Source organism: Haemaphysalis longicornis, unplaced genomic scaffold (genome assembly GCF_048455015.1).
Source record: "Haemaphysalis longicornis isolate Haplotype H1 unplaced genomic scaffold, Haemaphysalis longicornis Haplotype H1 scaffold_9, whole genome shotgun sequence".
Classification (NCBI taxonomy): domain Eukaryota; kingdom Metazoa; phylum Arthropoda; class Arachnida; order Ixodida; family Ixodidae; genus Haemaphysalis; species Haemaphysalis longicornis.
In genome coordinates, this window is record NW_027526460.1 from 29,371,504 (window position 1) to 29,391,071 (window position 19,568).

A 19,568-nucleotide genomic window follows, 5' to 3' on the forward strand; every position below is an offset into this window, starting at 1 on the left:
GCAAATACACAAAACTGCAGTGTTCGCCGTAATCGTGGCAACACTTGCACGGAACGAGAAAGACACGTCATAGCGTACGCCCCTCCAAGGTGATGTCCAATTATAACCGCTAAAAAAATTAAAGAAGCTCACACTTTTCGCAACAATCATGAAGTAACGGTCGTTGCGGCAGCGAAGAAGCAAATGGACTGCATTTGTGGACTTAATTCTCGTGATGGTCGTGAAGCTTGCGTACAGCTACGCTACCTGCAAGTCTTAGGCGTTAATGTGAGCTTCCTTCATATTTTTATTTTCGTATCCGATTATCGCTCCAAAATTTAGAACTCTTGCATCGTTATACCTTTAGCAATGACAGGGAGCTGTATTAATATTGCCAACTCTACTATTCACGAAATATGCGAGCATCCTGGGGTAATCGGCTACCGCCAAATCCCGGTTATATAACGCAGACTGCTACTACTGGTCTGTACATACTCACATGAAGGAATCTGTGCGTATCTCGCACGACGCGAGCTGTGCGGTTTATTTCAGTCGTGCAACAACACTCCTCGGTGGTTAAAATGTCTTCCCGCAAAACACAAAAGTTGTGCCGTGAAGTTAACTTCATTTTTAAGCGAGGATAATAGTGTTTTTACTGGTGCCGTTGTACGCCAATACGTCCTGCAGGAAAGCCAACTTTCTCTGGTGATGATCATAAATAACACGTAGGTGACGTGAAAGAAATTCCCGTTGCCGGAATCGAACCTGGGTCTATCGTGTTTTGAAGCCGGCGTACATTCGATTACTCTATTTCAACGTGGCCGAATCGAACGTCAAGCAGCAGGTACCGATTCGCGCCGTACACTCCAGACCCCAACGTTAGGCCTTCGGAGTGCACACCCGAGACAAGAGTCGTCCAATGATAGTTAAATTCGCCTCCTATAAAATGAAAGACTACAGTATAACAGACTATACTGTATAACAGACTAAAGACTACAGTATAAGACTACAGTATAACTACAGTATAATAAGCCAGTCCTGAATAAAAAAAAATGACACCACCTTCCGGCGAGGGAACCCTGAGTTGATGCGAAGCATCTCGGAGGTTCCGAAACGTTTACGAGATTGGGTATCCAAATAACGAAAAATGACGGCACTCCGGACGGCGCAACGTGACTCAACCGAAGCAGCAACTGAGGGAGCGGCGCCCGGACCGGGCTTATTATACAGAGCAGATGGAGTGGAGAGGAGGATATGAGATAGGAGACGCGTATGCGCGCTTATCGCGCAGCTGCGGTGATGGGTAGCGCGTGCGCTATCGCACAGCTAACATGGAGAAGGGGAGAGGAGGAGCAGCGCGCGCGCTATCGCACAGCTCGTGGGGAGAGTTGGAGAGTGCGGACGGACGGACGAACGACGGACGACGGAGCCGAGAGCAAGAGATGCTTTGCATCTAAAAACAATACATGTATGACCCGCAAACCGAAAGCGTAACAGAGCACACTATACAGGTTATGGATCACAATCAGTCGAGCTCTGGATCAAGTGCCAATGCTAGGATTGCGCGAGGGGCAGTGGATCAAGCTTATCTCATGTGTCTGTCCTGTTTACTAACATACGAAGTATAATGAACAAGCGTGATTTCCTAACTTCGGCAATTAACACTTGTAACGCTGATATCCTAATGCTAACTGAAACTTGGCTGCAACCTGAAATACACAACCATGAAATTCGATCGCACGCGCACCGTTTTTCGATTTATCGTCGCAATCGCACTTCACGTAGAGGTAACGAGGTCCTTCTGGCGCTTAAAAAAGATTTCCAATCTCACTGTATTCACGTCAACACTTCACTTGAAATCGTGTGGGCTATTGCCGAACTCGGTTTTCAAAAAGCTTTGATCGGTGCTTATTACCGCCCCCCTAGTAATCTTCTGATTTTGTCAACGAGCTTCATGACGCAATTAACCCGGTTTTTCTACTCTATCCAAACTTGCCTCTCTTTTTGCTAGGTGATTTCAATATTCCAAACATAACATGGGCGACCACGCCTCCAACTATTCATCCGTTTACAACACTAGGCAATGATTTTCCAAACATTTGTTCTCTTTTTTCCCTCACCCAAGTGATTACGCAGCCAACAAGACTGGCACAAATTACGGCAAACATTCTTGATCTCACCCTAATATCTAGGCCTGACTTCGTTTCGGACATGACATTCTTGCCCGACTAGAGCGCCCATTTATTAATATCTTTCCGCATCAACATATCCCGTCCGAAAGCCTCTTAAAAAGCAAAAGCTATTCGTGATTACAAGAAGGCAAACTTCTCAGCGATTAAGAACGAGCTATGTTCATTCCTTGACCGTTTCTTAGAAGGTTTCGATGAGCGCAGCGTACAATCTAACTGGGACTTGTTTCTTGTGACGGTTCATGACTTATCTAGCCGATATATTCCTGTGCGCAGAGTTATCGCTAACCACAATGCACCATGGTACACCTCACACATAAGGCTTCTTTCTAACAAGAAAAAACGCTTATATAAACTAGCGAAAAAATCTGGAAACGCTTATCGATGGGCTGCCTACAAATCGGCTTCTAATCAATATATAACAGCAATAAAGACTGCCAAAGATAACTTTTTGCGGAATACGTTGCTATATATGTTGTCAACTGATATTAAAAAAAATGGCGCAATATATATAGTAAACCGGAAATGACGCTATAACGCTTTTTGATATTGCTGGAAATACAGTCCACCCGAATGATTGTGCGACTATACTTAATGATGCTTTTACAGCGAATTTCTCAGTTCATTCAAGTAATATTGGACCTTCCTTACAACAATTTAATTACCCTAGCATGCCCCCAATAATTATTGAACCAAGTGGCGTTGCTGCCCTAATCAAGTCGCTAAAACCTCCTTCAGCCCCCGGTAGTGATTTCGTTAATCCCAAGTTTTTAACAAGTACTTGTGTTTACTCGTTTATTATACTTGCCATGATTTTTCAGCTGTCCCTCGAAAATATGGTTGCCTGCTTCTTGATTGGCAGGTCGGGAAGCTGGTTCCATTACATAAATCAGGTATCAAGCACTCTCCTTTGAATTGCCGCCCTGTATCTCATTATACCATACAAAATATTGAACACATTTTGTTTTCTAATCTTGCGAATTTCCTTGAGTCAAATTCATTTTTCACGAACACAAAGCATGGTTTCCGTAAGACGTACTCATGTGAAACACAACTGGTATCTTTCACGCACAAACTCAACATCATCCTTGACCGTTATTCAATAGCTGACTGCATATTTCTTGATTTTTCGAAAGCGTTCGATAAAGTTTGCAATAAGTTATTGTTATCTAATTTTCACCAACTACATCTTGATCCCAAACTTCTCGAAATATTTCTAAGCAATCGTTTCCAGTACGTGTCTGCTCACAATACTTGTTCACCTCAAATACCCGTTCGTTCTGGGGTGCCGCAAGGTTCCGTGCTTGGTCCTCTTCTTTTTCTTAAATATATAAATGACCTGCCTTCTGAAATATCTTCGCACATGCATTTGTTTGCCGACGATTGCGTTCTTTTTCGTGAAATAACCTCTAATGATGAAGTAGCCGCCCTCCAAGCAGACCTTAATGCAATTTCTGTCTGTTGTACTAATTGGTCAATGCAACTAAACACTAACAAATGTAAATTCATGAGAGTAGCGAGAACTTGTAACGCTCTGCCTTGTTACTTCCTTAATAACGTTGTTTTAGATACTGTTAACAGTTATAAATATTTAGGTGTTCATTTAACCTCCAATCTGGCCTGGGGTTTTCACATTGATTATGCCATTAATAACGCCAACAAGATGTTGGGTTATTTGCGCCGTAATTTTTCTAAAGCCCCTTCCTCATTAAAACTCCTTTTATATAAAGCACCAATTTGTCCGAAACTGGAATACGCCACCTCCGTTTGGAATCCAGCCCAACATAACCTAACACATTTACTTGAAATGATCCAAAGCAACTCGGTCCGTTTTGTACTTACTAACTATAATCGAACAGACAGCATAGCAGCAATGAAATCTAGTCTTAACCTTCCATCTTTAGCATCTAGACGCAAAATCTTTCGCCTCAGCGTCTTTCATAAAATATTTCACCATCCAATCATACATGACCAGCTCATTTTGCCTCCACAGTATACATCTCCTCGTTTAGATCACGCTCATAAAGTAGCAGTGCCATCGGGCCGAACCAACAGTTTCTTTCAGTCGTATATATAGCTCGTACATCCATTGAATGGAACCACCTTCCCGCTCTTACGGCCACCATTCAAGATCGCCAATTATTTAAGGACGCCTTAGCTAACATTGTATAAGCTAGAAATTTTTTTGTATCTTATAATGCACTATTTCTGTTTTGTTTCTGTTTGTTAGCTAACATTGTATAAGGAAGAAATTTTTTTGTATCGTATAATGCACTACTTCTGTTCTGTTTCTGTTTATAACCACTCCCCTCTGTAATACCATATGGTCCTGAGGGTACCAATAAATAAAATAATGGCGGTGGCACGCCTTTATGAGAAGGGACGCCTGTGGCCAGCGGGAGTAGGGAAATAAGGTAGGAGGAACTTCGGTGCGCATTGGCTTCAGTCAGTATGGTAGTCCTTTTGATAAATCATTCGTAGAAAGGTGAAATAAAGGCGCAGTTTGTGGCGTATAGCGCGGGTAAAGGACTCGTGCAAATGGTTAATTTTAATGCGGTGTTGGCGGATAGAGCGTTATTGGATGAATGCGAGGTTCGGTGTTGAGGTAAGGGGTGGGGGTGAATGTGCGGAAGCGAGGAAACTTGGGGCAGTGCCAGATGAGGTTGTTGAGGCCAGCGGTGATCGGTGTATGATGGCCTTCTTAAGTAACACCATTTTCGGATGGTCTCTGATGCAGTAGATCTGTTGGTGAAAAATGTTTTGAGGAATATTCCTTGGGCCATGTTTAGGTTGGGAAAGGAGGTGAGGTGGCCTTGAAGAGTGAGATTATTGAGGCGTTGACGGTTGAGTGTTGTACATGCAATTGATCGATCGATTGATTGATTGATTGATTGATTGATTGATTGATTGATTGATTGATTGATTGATTGATTGATTGATTGATTGATTGATTGATTGATTGATTGATTGATTGATTGATTGATTGATTGATTGTAGGGTTTAACGCGCCGACGCAACGCAGGCGATGAGGCGCGCCGTAGTGGAGGGCTCCTGATTAATTCTGACCACCTGGGGATCTTTAACGTGCGCCGAAATCCCGTACACACGGGCGTTTTTGCTTTTCGCCTCCATTAGAAAAAGGGCCACCGCGGCGAGTGTAGTACATATAGTAAATTGTTGTACTGCAGGAGGAAGATTAGGGTCATCGGCGGCGTAGTTGGATGAATTGTAAACGTTATCTAACTAAACTAATCAAAGTATATAATGCGTGGCAGATATTGAGAGTTTTCTCAGATACTTTACGCACACTTCTGACCAGAAAACTGCGCATTTCTGACCAGAAAACTGCGCGCGACAGTGCCTTTTTTCTCTCCCCACCATCTCCACTGATGTGTTGACGCCAAATATATGCCGATACACTCACCACTCTGCGAGCATAAAGTCAGCCGATATTTGGCGGGTGTGAACTACACAGCCTGTACTAGAAGAAGAAAAAGATAGATACTAATCGTTTGCTGGAGGGGAAGCGAAATTCTAAAGAACAAGTTAGCATACAATCATATCGCAAGTAACTGGGACGTCATTGTAATAATTGGCGTAGTTGCAGCAAAACCCGCGCGGCATTTTTTTGTGCGGCCGATTACAGACAAATAATATTCCTGTGCTTCGGATGAATAGTCAAATAACGAATGGCATGGGTCAAACTACACAATGCAGCCGAAAATCACACTTTGACGAATTCCCTTCACTGTTCCTCTAATATATACGCGTGTGCAGACTAGAATATTGACGGGATGGTTTGTCCCGTAATCAGCATGACCTTTGAATGGCTCGAAAAGTGACCGTTATTTGCTAGGATCTGATTGGATAATGACCGACGCAACTTCATAACATGCGGCGACGGCACGACCAGAAGTAGCAATACCGCTCCATGGTCCACACGTTTAATTGCGGAGAAAAACGATCGTCCTTTATGAATACGTCACAATCTTTTACATGCGTCTACGCTGGAAGTTTAAATGTTCTGCGGATGTTATTACTGAACAATCCGAAGCATGCTTAATCGTTTATGTGGTTTTGCTTTCTGTGAGTGAATGCACTACGATTTATTGGCAGAAAATACACTTTTTACGTATACTGAGGCTTGCAGTTAAAAGCCCCAAACCATGCTCCTGACAGAGCCGTGAATACCCTATTAAAAACCTCTTACAGATTCATGAAAGAAAACCTGAAGCAGGTTCTTAAGAAATTATGAAAACCTTTTTTTTTGTCCAGTAGCATCAATGGGGTACCATTTGTGATCCGCATTTAGTGTTAGAACTGTCCCGAACGGTTTTTCAAAAAAAAAAAAAAAAAGAACATCAGCATAGAATTCACATGGAACATAATATGGCCAGCTTACTGACACATTAGCATCCACAGCAGTTCCATTATGACAAGGCGCCACGTAAAGTTTTGTCATTACACTGTTAGGAGATCAGGAGCAGTGACTTCTAGCCACAGAATTGTGGCGGGGGGATGGGCATCCAAGCCTGAATTTAATTGCTAAATATTGGCGCTAGCTTATTTTCTCCTCCTCATAACCACCAACAGCCTATGGAGGTCCACTGCAGGACGAAGGCCTCTCCCATTTACCTCCAACCGCTCCTGTCGTGCACTGCTCGAGTCCACAGTTTACCCCCGAATTTCTTCACCTCATCCCTCCATCGTGTTATTGGCATTCCCCTTATTCTAGACCTATCTCTTGATGTCCATTCTGTTATCGTAATTGTCCACCCGTTGTCGGCTTATCTCACCATCTCACCGCATCGCAAGTCCCAAGTCCATTTCTTTTTCTTTATTTGAACTCTGATATCGTCAACTCTAGTTTGTTCTCTCATTTAGGCAGCTCGTTTTCTGCTGCCTTCAAGTGTTACCCCGATCATAATTCGTTCCAAGGTCACTTGGGCCCAACTAAGTTTGCTTTCCAATTGTTTCTTAAATCGCCAGGTTTCTGCTCCGCATGTCATCCCCGGCAGGACGCATTGGTTGTAGATTCTTCTATGCAGTGATAGAGGTAGCTCACTTTTGATTACTTGGAAGTGTTTTTAACCGGTGGTTTATTTTACCGCAGTTCATCTGCATTCATCTGCTTATTCATCTGCACCAGTGTATGAGTGTATAGCACGGATCGGTGGTGTGGTGCACGCAGGGTTCCTGCAGGTGGTGCCCCAGACGGACTTGTACCGCCACTGTATGTACCTGCTCGAGAACCAGGAGCACATGAAGAAGGAAATGTCCCGCAAGGTAAGCGGCGAGTAGCAAACAATCACGCGGAACTTGATGCATTTGTTAGCAAGGCGGAGAAACCTACACGTGCCTGAATGACACGATGAGAAAGTATTCGTCATGTTAGCAACTCACCGTTTCCAATTTTATCGGTGCTCAGCAATAAGCTCCCGGCCCTCGTGAGTGTAGAACAGGGACAACTATTTAGCTAGCGAGATAAAAGGCTCCCATTATATGCTTTTCAAGGAAAACGTTAAAGGGGCCGTGGAGATAGAATAAAACTTTGTTCTATTAGGGGCGAAGCCCCTTAGGGGCTGGGCTGTTGGCGTATCCTGTCGTCGTCGTAATTGTCATCTCATGTAGTCACGGTTTTAAACACCAGGCAACTCGCTTACGCCTCGCGCTAGAACTCACCACGTACTAAAAAAAACAAAACAAAAAACACCTGGACACTCGTTTACGCCTCGCGCTGGAGTTCTTCGTAACGCGTACTAAAAAAACACCGGACACTCGTTCACGCCTCGCGCTGGAGCTCCGTACTTCAAGGACAAGAGACCTTTACATCAAAGCTGTATACCTCTACCCCAAACGGTTTCATCTCCGTTGGCAAAAACGCCAAGGTGCCTAGAATACGCTTATACACTGCATGCTTCGCCCCTCCCCAGGTTTCAAGTTAGTGGAGATGGCCCGGGATTCTTTTTTTTTTTTTAAAGAACTAGACTTTGGTAGCCCAACCAGCTCCATTCCAGCCGCGAAAGACGTTTTCTGAAACGATAAAATGCAAGAAATATTCAACAACTTTCGAATTTCGTGCCACAATGACGTAATGTTGGCAGCAGTGGCATGTTATGGAACGGCAATAAAAACATTTTATCATTGCGTTAATTTCGAGTAAACATTTAAGTGATACGATCAACATCACTAGAGGTCCCACTACGATCTCCCAGTGATGTTCTTAGGCGGTGGCTTGGGTTGGCGGCTGCCAATGGCACCAAATAAGATTCTGTGGCATCATAGAAAATTGCGTGAAAGCGGCTAGGAAGTCGCCACTGTTGAATATGTTTTCTTCCATAACTCGATTATTACTGTGAAGTTCACGATAAAATTGGTGTTGTTGTTATAGCATGAAACACCAATTTTAATTAGTTAACTTGTTATGTGTCTTTATGGTCTCTAACCCCATGTATACAGCCCACAGTTGAGAAAGGAATGTAGCGCATAGGCCACGGGAGCTTTACGTGTCCGAGCCGTTTCTTAGCAACACGTTCTCAATAAGCGCGATAAGATTTCCCTGACAAAAAAAAAAAAAAAAAAAAAACTGTGGTTTATTCATGTTTCATAGGTATCAGTAAAACACGAAAGTGAAATGTGCAGCGAAATCCGCAGCTGAGCGTGATTTACGGGTCGGAAGCTGTTTGTGGTTGTGCTTGGCGAGCGATGTCCTGCTGGCGGGTCGCTTCGGCAAAGGTGTACTAGCGTCATTTCCGTGACGAATATGGCTTCAGTGAAATCTCGGGGTATCGCGGCATAAAACACGTTCGTGTTAAAATACGAAACCCGAAAACGAATAACCCTAAGTATAACGTAATCTTTAGTAGTAAAGGTTGCTTCCCCGCAAGAAGACCCTGTGTGCAGGGATGCACCCTTTACAGGCCGCTCGCTTCGTTGTACTGGCGTCACTTCCGTGACGGATATGACGTCAGCGAAACCTTCGTGTATCCGAAAATAAAACACTTTCGTGTTAAAAAAAAAACGACAGTGACAGAGAAGAAAGCAGCTTGGTGTTACTAGCACATCATTCGCTGTTGCGAAAGTCACCTGTACAATGGTAAAGTAATCACACGGTTAAAGTTTTTTTATTATCAATCTGGGTTTTCCAATTGCACCTGGTTGAACTTACTCGAAACCGCGTTGGCAAGCCTTACTGCAACCTCGGTGTTAGGAGTGAGCGGTTAATATAATACGATACATTAAACGATTTTGAGTGAGCTCAGCCGCATTCGTGCGAAAAATGTTTGTTGTCGCTGCTGTGATGGTAGCTGCAGCTCATATCAGCAGACAGGCCACGGAGGGGCAAGTTGGTAGTGAGCGCTACTAGTGAAGTGCATGCATATGACGGGACTCATATCATGGCGCAAGGAAAGAAAAAATTGTGGTACTCGCTAGTACTAGCTATGGGTAGTTAAAGTGTACGAATATAGGTGGCCCCACAGCCAACGTAAATCTGTAACAGATGCTACTCATTTAGTTGTAACTACTGGAAACCAGTCTGGTATTTTAGTCAACGATTTCTTCGAAAGGTCGTCAGCCAGGTCACTTGGCATTTGTATTATATTTGGTCAGCAAGGCTTGGGAGTGGGCTAGTTGGTGTTTTAACATCTCAAAGTGCAGAGGTGCGCTGCCTGACACGTAGACGTAGAACAAGAGGAATTGTACAGAAACAGACGAGGTGAGGCTCAAACTATCAACTGTTTATTATCATGCGAAAGGGGGCGGTTATTTATGATAACCACGAAAAAAAACACACACGAAAACTAGCGCACCTTCAATCCGGCTTTCGCCGCGCGAAATAGGTTTCCTAAGTGAGGAATAGATATCATGTCACGTGTCGCGTTTTATTGTTATTTTTTCTTTGTTATTTGTTATTTATTGTTATTATTTCATGCACTCTTTCAGCTGGGAAGACCGATCGAGACACAGTACGTGGTGATGGACTTCGAACACTTCTCGGTGCGTCAGCTCTATTCCTGGCAAGGTACGTGCTTCTTAGACGAATTTGTCATTAGACAGGTTTAGGACCTCAGCTGCTGCTGTAGATACCCGTTCAGTATTGTTGGCCGACGCTGTTACAGCGAAGCTGTCTATGGAGAGGATCCAGCAGATCGTCTCCGACTACAGAGCGATGTAGACAAGAATGATGATGATGATTAAGATGATTGCTATTGGTATCCCCTTTGTAGCGGGGTGATGACGTGTCATCTTATAAAAAAAAAACTAATGTGCCTATGTTTTGTACTTTTCATGTATTAGGGCAGGCACAACAAACTCATTACGCACAAAATACTTATTTTTTCTGTTACAGGTGGTAGCTGTCCTAGGCAATATTTCCCTCTCTTCTTTTCGTCGCCTTGACATCCTTGAAGTTAACTCCCTCTGTGCTACTCCTAAATTCTAGGGCTTCTGGACGCAGAATATTTCCCTCGTGTAGATTTGGATGGATAACCTCGCATTCTAGCACTATGTGCCGCGTAGTTTCTGTTTCTTTTCCGCAGACCACGCATACCCCTTCATTTTGCGAATATTTCCCCACGAAGCTCTTAGTTCGCAAGCAACCTGCTCTAGCCTCAAAAAGCAAAGCATTGCCCTGGGAATTATCGTAGAAATCTTCCTTTCTGATGTTCAATTTCTCGGCCCTGTACATCTCTAACGACGTTTTAGTTTCCAGTTTTTCTCTCCATTTATTTGTTTCAATCTGCCTTGCCTCTTTTTTGGTTACCTTGGCTGTTTTGGATTCTCCACTGTTCTTTCCGCATTTCATCGTTAGGTTTTTAGTCTTCCTTAGCCACTGGGTGTCCGCGCTTTTGAGGTATAGGTACCTAAAAATCTTAGCTGTCCACTTACGTTGATCCCTTGCTCTCAGCCTCCTCTCAAAACGTATTTTACTCTGCGCTACTCGAACTTCAAACGACGCCCAGCCCATATCTCCCTGCCCTGCTTCGTTAGAATCGCACGCGAGCGTCGCGCCGCCTTGCGGCGCCCACTCAAATCCAATCCCCGGGATCGTAAAACTGTGCGCCACATTTTTAGCATACCGGACTTATAAGAAATAAAAATACGTCCTAGCGCCTTCATATTTTGATGTGATGGCTTAATTCCGCCTAAAATATGTTTTCTCAGCCTATTTCAGGCGGATCGGTGTAAGCTAGGTTTTTGTAAGATGGCTTTTCCACACTAAGAGTTGTACAGTGAAGCATGCCCCGCTACGGAGGAAGTATAATTACAGAAAACGGCTTTAACTCTTGCTTTATCGAAACTATTTCGAAAAAAATTATACGGAAATTAGCCACTGATATGACTCCTTCATTACGCCGAGTGTAATTTACTTGGCGTGATTACGTCATAGTGAAATTATTAATATTGTGAAATTCCCGTCTGATGTCAATGCATAACCTTCGACGAAGGGAGTATGGTCACAGAAAATGGATGTAACTCTTAATTTATCATAAATATTCTAAACCAAATTATATGACAATGAGCTGCTAAGACGAATTAAACATTACGCCACATTTCATTTATTTTTCAAAGCTACATAGCTCATAGTGAAGTTGTGAATATTATAGAATGCCAGTCTGCTGTCAATACATGAGTTTATACGGGAGGGAAACGAACAGTCCCATGTTTGTCTCAAAAATAAAGCTCTAGTACGCCCAAGTTTCATTCAGGTAATTAAATAAAAAGCATGCTTAATCGCGAATTACAAATAAACATGTTTTGCTTCGTGCACTTCTTGATATACGCCCCGGGAAAAGCATATTGTCGCTCACGGTGAGGCTCGGTACCACAGCTTCGCTGGTCATCCTTTTTTCACAGAGGGAAAACGCACGGGATTTTTCTCTTGGAATATACAATGCCGCTATCTTTATTGATGAGGCTTGAGAGAATTAAGCGTTCGCGCTAAAATTGCGAACAAAGTATCATCACTTTTAATTGAAAGCTCACATAGTCGGTAGTGATTTATTAGCCAGCCATGCTAGTGTGGGTACGCAAATAAGTGACCGCCGCTGTGGCTTAGGGGCGAAGGCGCTGTGTCGCTGAGTTCAAGGATGCTGGTTAGATCACTGGACGCGACGGTCGTTTTTTGTAGCGTGAGCTACACTGGCCGAGGTTGAGCAGTTTCGCCTGGTTCCTGGAGAGCCGTGCTGCGCATGCGCGAAGAGCAGTGACGTCTCACGGCGTACAGCTGGCGCGCCGGAGCTGCCGCCACCGCCGCGAATGGATTGGATTGGATTGGATTGGATTGGATTGGATTGAAAATCATTTTAGCAGCAGTAAAGCATGATAATCGGCTAATCCTAGACAACCAGGAAGGCTAAGAATAACCAGCTGAACCTTAGCTCACGTACGTATATCCTGGCATAGCCGTGCTAAGCCACTGCTACATTTTTGGTGGAAGCGAAAAAACTAACGCGTAAGACTTGCAGGTAGCGATGCTGTACGCAGCCTTCACGACCGTCACAAAGGTTAAGTCCACGATTGCAGCCGATTTGCTTCCTTTTCGCTGCTGCAACGACCTTTATAATTATTGCAATAAGTGTGAGCTGATCTCATTTTTTTTGGAAGTGATAATCATTGCACATCACCTTGGAGGGGCGTACAGTATGACGTTTTGGCGCATGGTGACAGTCCACAGGTGTTCGAAATTATTCCGTAGCCTTCCACCATGGCCCTCCTCATAGTCCACGTGTAGCTTGGTAACGTAATGTATATCCTAAAAATTTGAATTTGAAAGCAAATAAGCGACCACTGCCAATGTGGCGGGCCGCCATAAGCTTCTGAAGGAGAATTGTTAAGCCGAAAGCCTTCCATGTCTCACTGGAAGGTGAACTTGGACGACCCTGGCGTCGTCACGAAGGGTACAGAAAGCCAAAGCCAAGGCCAGAAGCCAGACAGAGTGGGCCAGCTGTGAATAAAGAAATAATTAATGATTACCGTAGTACAATGAGTAAAAATTGATTGATGGTTAAAATTAGCAAGTTGTATTAAGATGAATTAAGATTGGTTAGTGATGGATAATAAGGATTCAGAAGCAGGGATTAAGTACTGTAAAATGGTTGCTTTGTTAACGGGTGGACGTGTATACATGGGGCACCCAGACACAATTGTACCTTCAAGGCACGTAAGCAGCCTTAAGTGTATAGAGAAATTTTGAGACTCACGAAGTGCGTAGCGCAGAGGCTGACTGGAACAATGAAAAATATCCCGTCATTCATTGAACGCTGTCACCATTGATGGCTTCAAATTTCGTTGCTGAAAATGCCCAACAAACAGAACGCTTTTGTAAGCAACTTTTGTGATAATTTTTGTTTCTCATTTGCAGTGATCGGTCTGCTGACGGACTTGCTCAAGATGTACGAGGCTAATTTCCCCGAGTCCCTCGAGAAGGCATTCGTGATCAACGGTAAATGTGCCACCATTGAAATCTTTAGAAACGAGAGAGACCGGCGGACTATTTCCTCTGACTAGGTTCAATAATAGAACGCAACTGCAAAAATTCAGTTGATTACCGTAAAGCACACGCTGCGGGCGCATTATTTCCAGTCGAACGACATCGCGTCATTATGAGCTCCTTCTACGAACGTTAACTGAGGTTGAGTGCCGATGTGCAGACGGCGGCTTTTTCGCGCGCGAAAAGCGCTTCGTGCGTTTCCTTCACCTTTGTTTTTTTTTTTTTTTTCAGATTTACGGGTGGTTGCTAGAAGCGCCCCGACGGCATATTACAGATGCGTGACGTGCGATGGCATCAGTTCTGACCAGATCTTTGTCCGACTCTAACGTTGGCGCCACGGTCATTTTAAAAGAGAGCCGCAAGCTAATGCATCGCTCAACATCGCACTGCTGCTCTGTGCGATACTGTGCTGCTCTGTGTTGGCGCTTCGCGTCTGCCTCTTTAAACATGTGCGGTTAACACGCCCCAAAACAAGGTCTAAACTTTATACTCGTTACCAATTCAGGGGAGAAAATATTACCTGGGCCATACTTAGACAATAACAATTTGCATCAGGATGCATTGTGAAGTCGGAAGATCGGAAGAAGTCGGCTGTTTCGGAAGATCATCGAGAGGTGGGAGAAAGAGGAGGAGGAGGAAGGGGAGGAGGATATTGTGGAGTAGAATTCTGCCGAGGGGGGCGGGGAGCAAGGGGAGATAATATGCCATCTTCTTCCGTCCTCTTCTCCTGTCAGTAGAAGGATGAATAAACGACGCACAGAAAACCATGGATCACAGCCAGTAAAAGCAATAGTAGTATGGTTAAGTGGAAAAACTTATCGGACACGTGCTGTCAGGGTGAGGTGCGCTTAAGAAAAACAGTGCTGGCTTTTCGTCGAAGCGAGCGAGTTTCTTTGGTTATACACGTTGCGGTGGCTCAGTGGCTAAGGCGTTGTGCTGCTGAGCGCAAGGACGCGGGTTCGATTTCCAGGGTCGCGGATGCCGGTTTTCTGATGGAGGTGAAAAGCAAAAACGCCGGTGCGTCGAGATTTCGGCGCACGTTAAAGGCCCCCAGGGGGCCAAATTAATCCGGAGCCCTCCACTACAGCGCGCCTCATTGCCTGCGTTGCGTCGGCGCGTTAATCCCCGTGATCAATCAACCGGTTTCTTTCGTCACGGTTCGTGCATCATATAACATGATCCGGAAAAAAAAGGAAGCACATGGAGCTAATCGATCGGTAGTTGCATAGGTAGGCAGGTGTATCTGTTGGCAGTTGTAAGGTGCTGAACGTGAAGGTATTGTTTGTAACCTTTTTGCGTTTTGTGTTTCCGCGTCGCAGTGCCCAGTTTCTTTCCAATCCTGTGGAAGATCCTGAGTCCGCTCCTGACGCAGCGAACGGTGGACAAGGTGGGCATCTTCGGCAAAGGTATCACCACTCATGAAAAACCTTTAAAATGTTTGCTTTCCGGGATGGGTGCGCAGTAGACACGCGTAGTGTTTTGGGCGGCCCAGTCACTGAGCGTTGAGCGTCTTTTTGCGAAACAGGCAGAATCGCAATCACACCACTCGCGAGCAAGAAACGGCGGTAATCCGAACGAAGAGAAACGAATGATTCGGCCCAGGCGCTTGCCAACATTACAGATTCCTTTAGGTTGGACTCGCTGAAACATTGCATGCTAATGAGGCGAGAAATTAGTACTCTACTGTGACTAAAACGAGGGGACATGGCGCAAAGGAGTGAAGGACGGCAAGCTTCTTCTTTCATTGTCTTAGGCCGGGTTCAGACTGCTGCCACAACTGTCGCAATAACTTTAAAGAATGACGTCATTTCACGTCTCAGCCAACCGGACTGCGTTGCACGCCGGTTTGTTACGTCCATAGATCACGATACGGCTTTTGCGTCGGTAGTCTGCACATTGCCTTATGCGTTGAAAAAAAGGTAAGGTTGGCAAAAGCGTTAACAGCAAAGAACCAGGGGGCATCCTTGGCACAGAACGGCAACTCACGATAGTGCGACGGCTAGTCAGGGAGGTCGTGCGCATGCGCTGGAGCAACCAATCTGGCACCCGCTTCTTTGCTGTGGTTAACACTTTTGACGAGTGTGTATACAGCAAGTGGCTGATGGATGTATTCACAGAATACTTATTCGCCACAAATAATTTGTTAAACCCACGCTAACCATCGCCGCTAGCGTTTAAGCTTTGCTTCCAGAAGAGAACGACAACTTTTCGCCATGAACCGGTGTCGTTAATAGTCAAGCCCGATTTTTTTTTTCGATCACTGTACGGAACGCTCGGCACTAATAAAAAAAATTCCCCCGCATTTCCCCGAGGGGGAGAATGTGAAATTGCGAATGCACGGTTGTCGGCCCGCTTGCGGCGCTTGCGCTCGGCCCCCGCAGCCCACCGCCTCGCCGCCTTCTCTTCCATCTCTTCCATCGGGTTTGTAGTATCACGTGTACACAACGCAGTTATCAAGCCGCTATAACGCCGCTGAGTCGCCAACGCACGCCGCTGACGACGTAGTTTGAATGCGTTAAAGATATAAGGCGCGTCACTGACACTGATATCAGCGTCGCCTCCGTGGCTTGGTCGGTAGAGCGTCGCGCTGCGGCCGCAAAGTCCTCGGATCGAAACCTGCCGCCGGATGCTGTTTCTTTTTTAAATATAGAGGAGCACTGCGGACGCCAACGCCGCCGCCGCCGGCGGTGGATGGTTTGGGGTCGCTTATAAAGTGCATTCGCACTTAAAACGGAGAAAAGGGAAGAACTCCAGGATGAAAGTAGGCGGGCCAGCCTTTGACGTGGCACATCCACGTTCCGTCCAATGTGGCGTAAAAAGAACTAGCCTTGAGCAATATGAGACATACTAGGTAAGGTAGTACACATTTCAAACATAACCTCCTGACGTATCGTACTCGATACATATCTTCAAGCGCAGTGTCATCGTTTTGACGACTTTATCGCCTGAATACTAACAAGAGTTGTATTACGGTTCTGACGGGGCAGTTGGTACAATGTAACACTAAGAAAAACAGCTCAAACGACAGGACTAAGAAAGGGATGACAAAACCACAGACGCTGACGAACAACTGAGCGCTTTATTCGTCAGCGCCTGTGGTTTTGTCACCCCTTTCTTCCTGTCGTTTGCACTGTTTTTCTTAGTAGTAAGAGTTGTAGGTCACACCGAGCACGCGAGTATCTCGTGATTCTCCGGGCTGATTGCCGTTCTGCACGTGCCACCCGTTCGCAGAGGGTTGGAAGGAGTCTCTGCTACAATGCATGGACGCGAGCCGCCTGCCTCTCCACTGGGGCGGCACCCTAACCGGCCCGGACGGGGACCCTCGCTGCCCTCACCTGGTGTGTCCCGGCGGCGAGGTTCCGGACGAGTACCGCGATCAGCTGGCAGCCAAGAAGCTCTGGGGCCGCGAGGGTGTGCAGAAGCGTAGCGTCGAACGGAGGGGCCGCTTTGAGCTTCCCCTGCGAGTGGAAGAGGCCGGCTCCCGGCTTCGATGGTCCTTCCAGACGGCCAAGGGAGACCTGGCCTTCGGGGTGCGCTTCGAGCCCTTCAAAGTCGCCGCAGGAGGAGTGGCCACGGGGGAGCAAATGCTCGAGATGCACCGCGTGCCTTCCTGCAGTCTGGTGCCGGAACACGGATCGCTCGTTTGCTCCCGACCCGGAACATGTAAGCGGCCAGCTTCTTAAGTTGCGGGTTAAACGAATAGGTGTGAAAAAAAAAACTGCGATAGAGGACAGCTCTTATCTTCTGCCACTTCGCGCAGCTAAACATCGTTATTTTTTTTATGTTTACCAGCCGGACCTCAATTACATTTAAATGTAGTACATAAAGAGCAACTGAAGAAGGCGATAGATCTTTGTTATACATCGTAGTTACGTGTCAAACGCTCTTTGCATACAGGCGGTTCTTTTTTAACACGAAAGTGTCTTATGCCAGGCTGCTCAAACATTCCAGTGACGTGATATCCGTCACGGAAGTGACGTCGCCAGAAAAAAGTGCCATTGACGCGGCGGTGCGTGGTTTCGATCCCACGACTCTCTGGCCGCAACGGAAGGTACGTGGCGCTCTACCGACTGCGCTATATGACCAGAGACGTGAGCAGCTCTACGAACGCGTGTTATGTCCTTCCCTATGACTTATTCAGATGGTGCTGACGTCTAGGAGAGGCGAAGCGAAGTAGCGCATCATGACGCTAATGAGCGCCGACAGTTGGCGCCTCGATGCCGGCGCCTTCGTGTACGGGGGACGCGCGTGAATTGAGGCACCTTCCCCCGTTTTTTGTTCCTTGCGTGTCGGTGTCACTTCGTCTGGCGGGGTCAGGCTCGCGAACCCTTCGCACAAGAAGGAAATTCCTTTAACATTCAACTGCTCCTGTGAAGGCCCCTTTCACTTTCGCGTTTTGCCGATTCCTGTGAAAGAGGGATCAAACCCATTTTTGTGAAATACACGGTGTCGTAGACCATTTGTCATGTTGCCCTAACACTGCTTTAAACGGCGTTACTGTAGCCGCACCGCAGCTTGAAGCATAGAACTTTACCTGATAAAATTGTGAGCATTTCACGTTGGATTCTAGGGCAAGGCGCGCTTGTTCCCTGATACAAGCAAGACGGCACCCTCTGTACGGGACATAGACCTTGAAGCTAATGCTTGCTTTGTTTGTGCTCTCTGCTAGTCTCCCGCTACACAACACCCCGCGCACCATTTTGTTTTTTACCTGCGCTGTTACCATTGCTAATTCCGTTGGCGAGGTGAACAAAATTGCCGATAGAATGAGTAAGCATTGCGTCTTGGGCGCGGCTGCTAGCAAAACGACAAGAGAGTCAAGCAATGCAGTTCGCAAGAGGGCTTTGTCAGCTTAAAAAAATATCTCGCAATTAATTTTGAAAATCGATTTTGCTGCATTTACAATTTTTAATCGAAATTACGGAGTACATACGTGCCGCTGCCTGAAGACGTGCCACCCGTCAGCGCAGTTATTTTGCGGATGATTTTGAAAAGGATTCTCTTCATGCAACCGAAACTCTCAGCTCCTCAGAGATCATTTCGGCATGAAGGGCAAACCATAAGCGACCTGGTTGATACTGATTAGTTCCGAGCCAGGTTCACGACAATTACGCAGTCGAGGCTATAGCCTCAAACGCGTCATTGTGAATTAGAGCCCGTGTACTTTGAATGGAAATTGCAACAGTATCATCATCATCATCGCCGTGAATGGAAATTGCAACAGTATCATCATCATCATCGCCGTCGTCGTCGCCGCCATCACCATCATCATCAACAACAGTAGCCTACTAGGTTCACTGCAGGACAAAGGCCTCTGCCATCGACCTCCAACCGCTTCTGTCCTACGCTGCTCGAGTCCATTCTATCCATCCGAATTTCCTTATTTCGTCCTCGATCGAGTTATTGGCCTTCCCTTCTTTCTAAACCCATCTTCCGGTACCACTCTGTCACCCTGGTGGTCAAGCGGTTGTCATTTCACCTAACTACGTGGCCAGCCCAAGTCCATTTCTTTTTCTTTATTTGAAGTATGATATCCTCTACTGATGCCGTTAGGGTGCTTCGTCAGTTCGTGCGTAAGACCTCCATTAAGCAATGGAATACGCCGGACTTTGTGCATCCGCGCCTCCCCAAATAGGACCCTCTATTTCAGCGCCGTCTTCTGTGAGGGCTGCCTCGATCACAGTCAACATTACTTTGCAGTCTGTGTTTGGGAATGGCCTTCACGAAAGCATACCCCTTTCTCATCGGAATGCCAGTAGATCCCACTGGGACGCATGTGGGGTCCCATTATTCACGGGAAACACGCGTGCTAGCCGATTGGACAATCAACCGTTCACAGTAGAGACCATCTTCGGGCATCGATCCGTACCATCGACTTCGCAGAAAGCAACAAAAGCCCTTCTACG

General features: G+C 45.8%; 1 protein-coding gene across 1 annotated transcript in view; it reads left to right on the forward strand.

Annotated features, from left to right (window-relative positions):
* LOC144151542 (SEC14-like protein 2) overlaps nt 1-19,568 on the forward strand; it is a 49,667-nt gene that overhangs the window by 22,801 nt on the left and 7,298 nt on the right. The window contains exons 6-10 of the mRNA XM_077682641.1: nt 7,360-7,454; nt 10,113-10,191; nt 13,534-13,614; nt 14,982-15,068; nt 16,894-17,325. Coding sequence (XP_077538767.1) covers nt 7,360-7,454; nt 10,113-10,191; nt 13,534-13,614; nt 14,982-15,068; nt 16,894-17,325 — 774 coding nt within the window. The remainder of the gene's footprint in view (nt 1-7,359; nt 7,455-10,112; nt 10,192-13,533; nt 13,615-14,981; nt 15,069-16,893; nt 17,326-19,568) is intronic.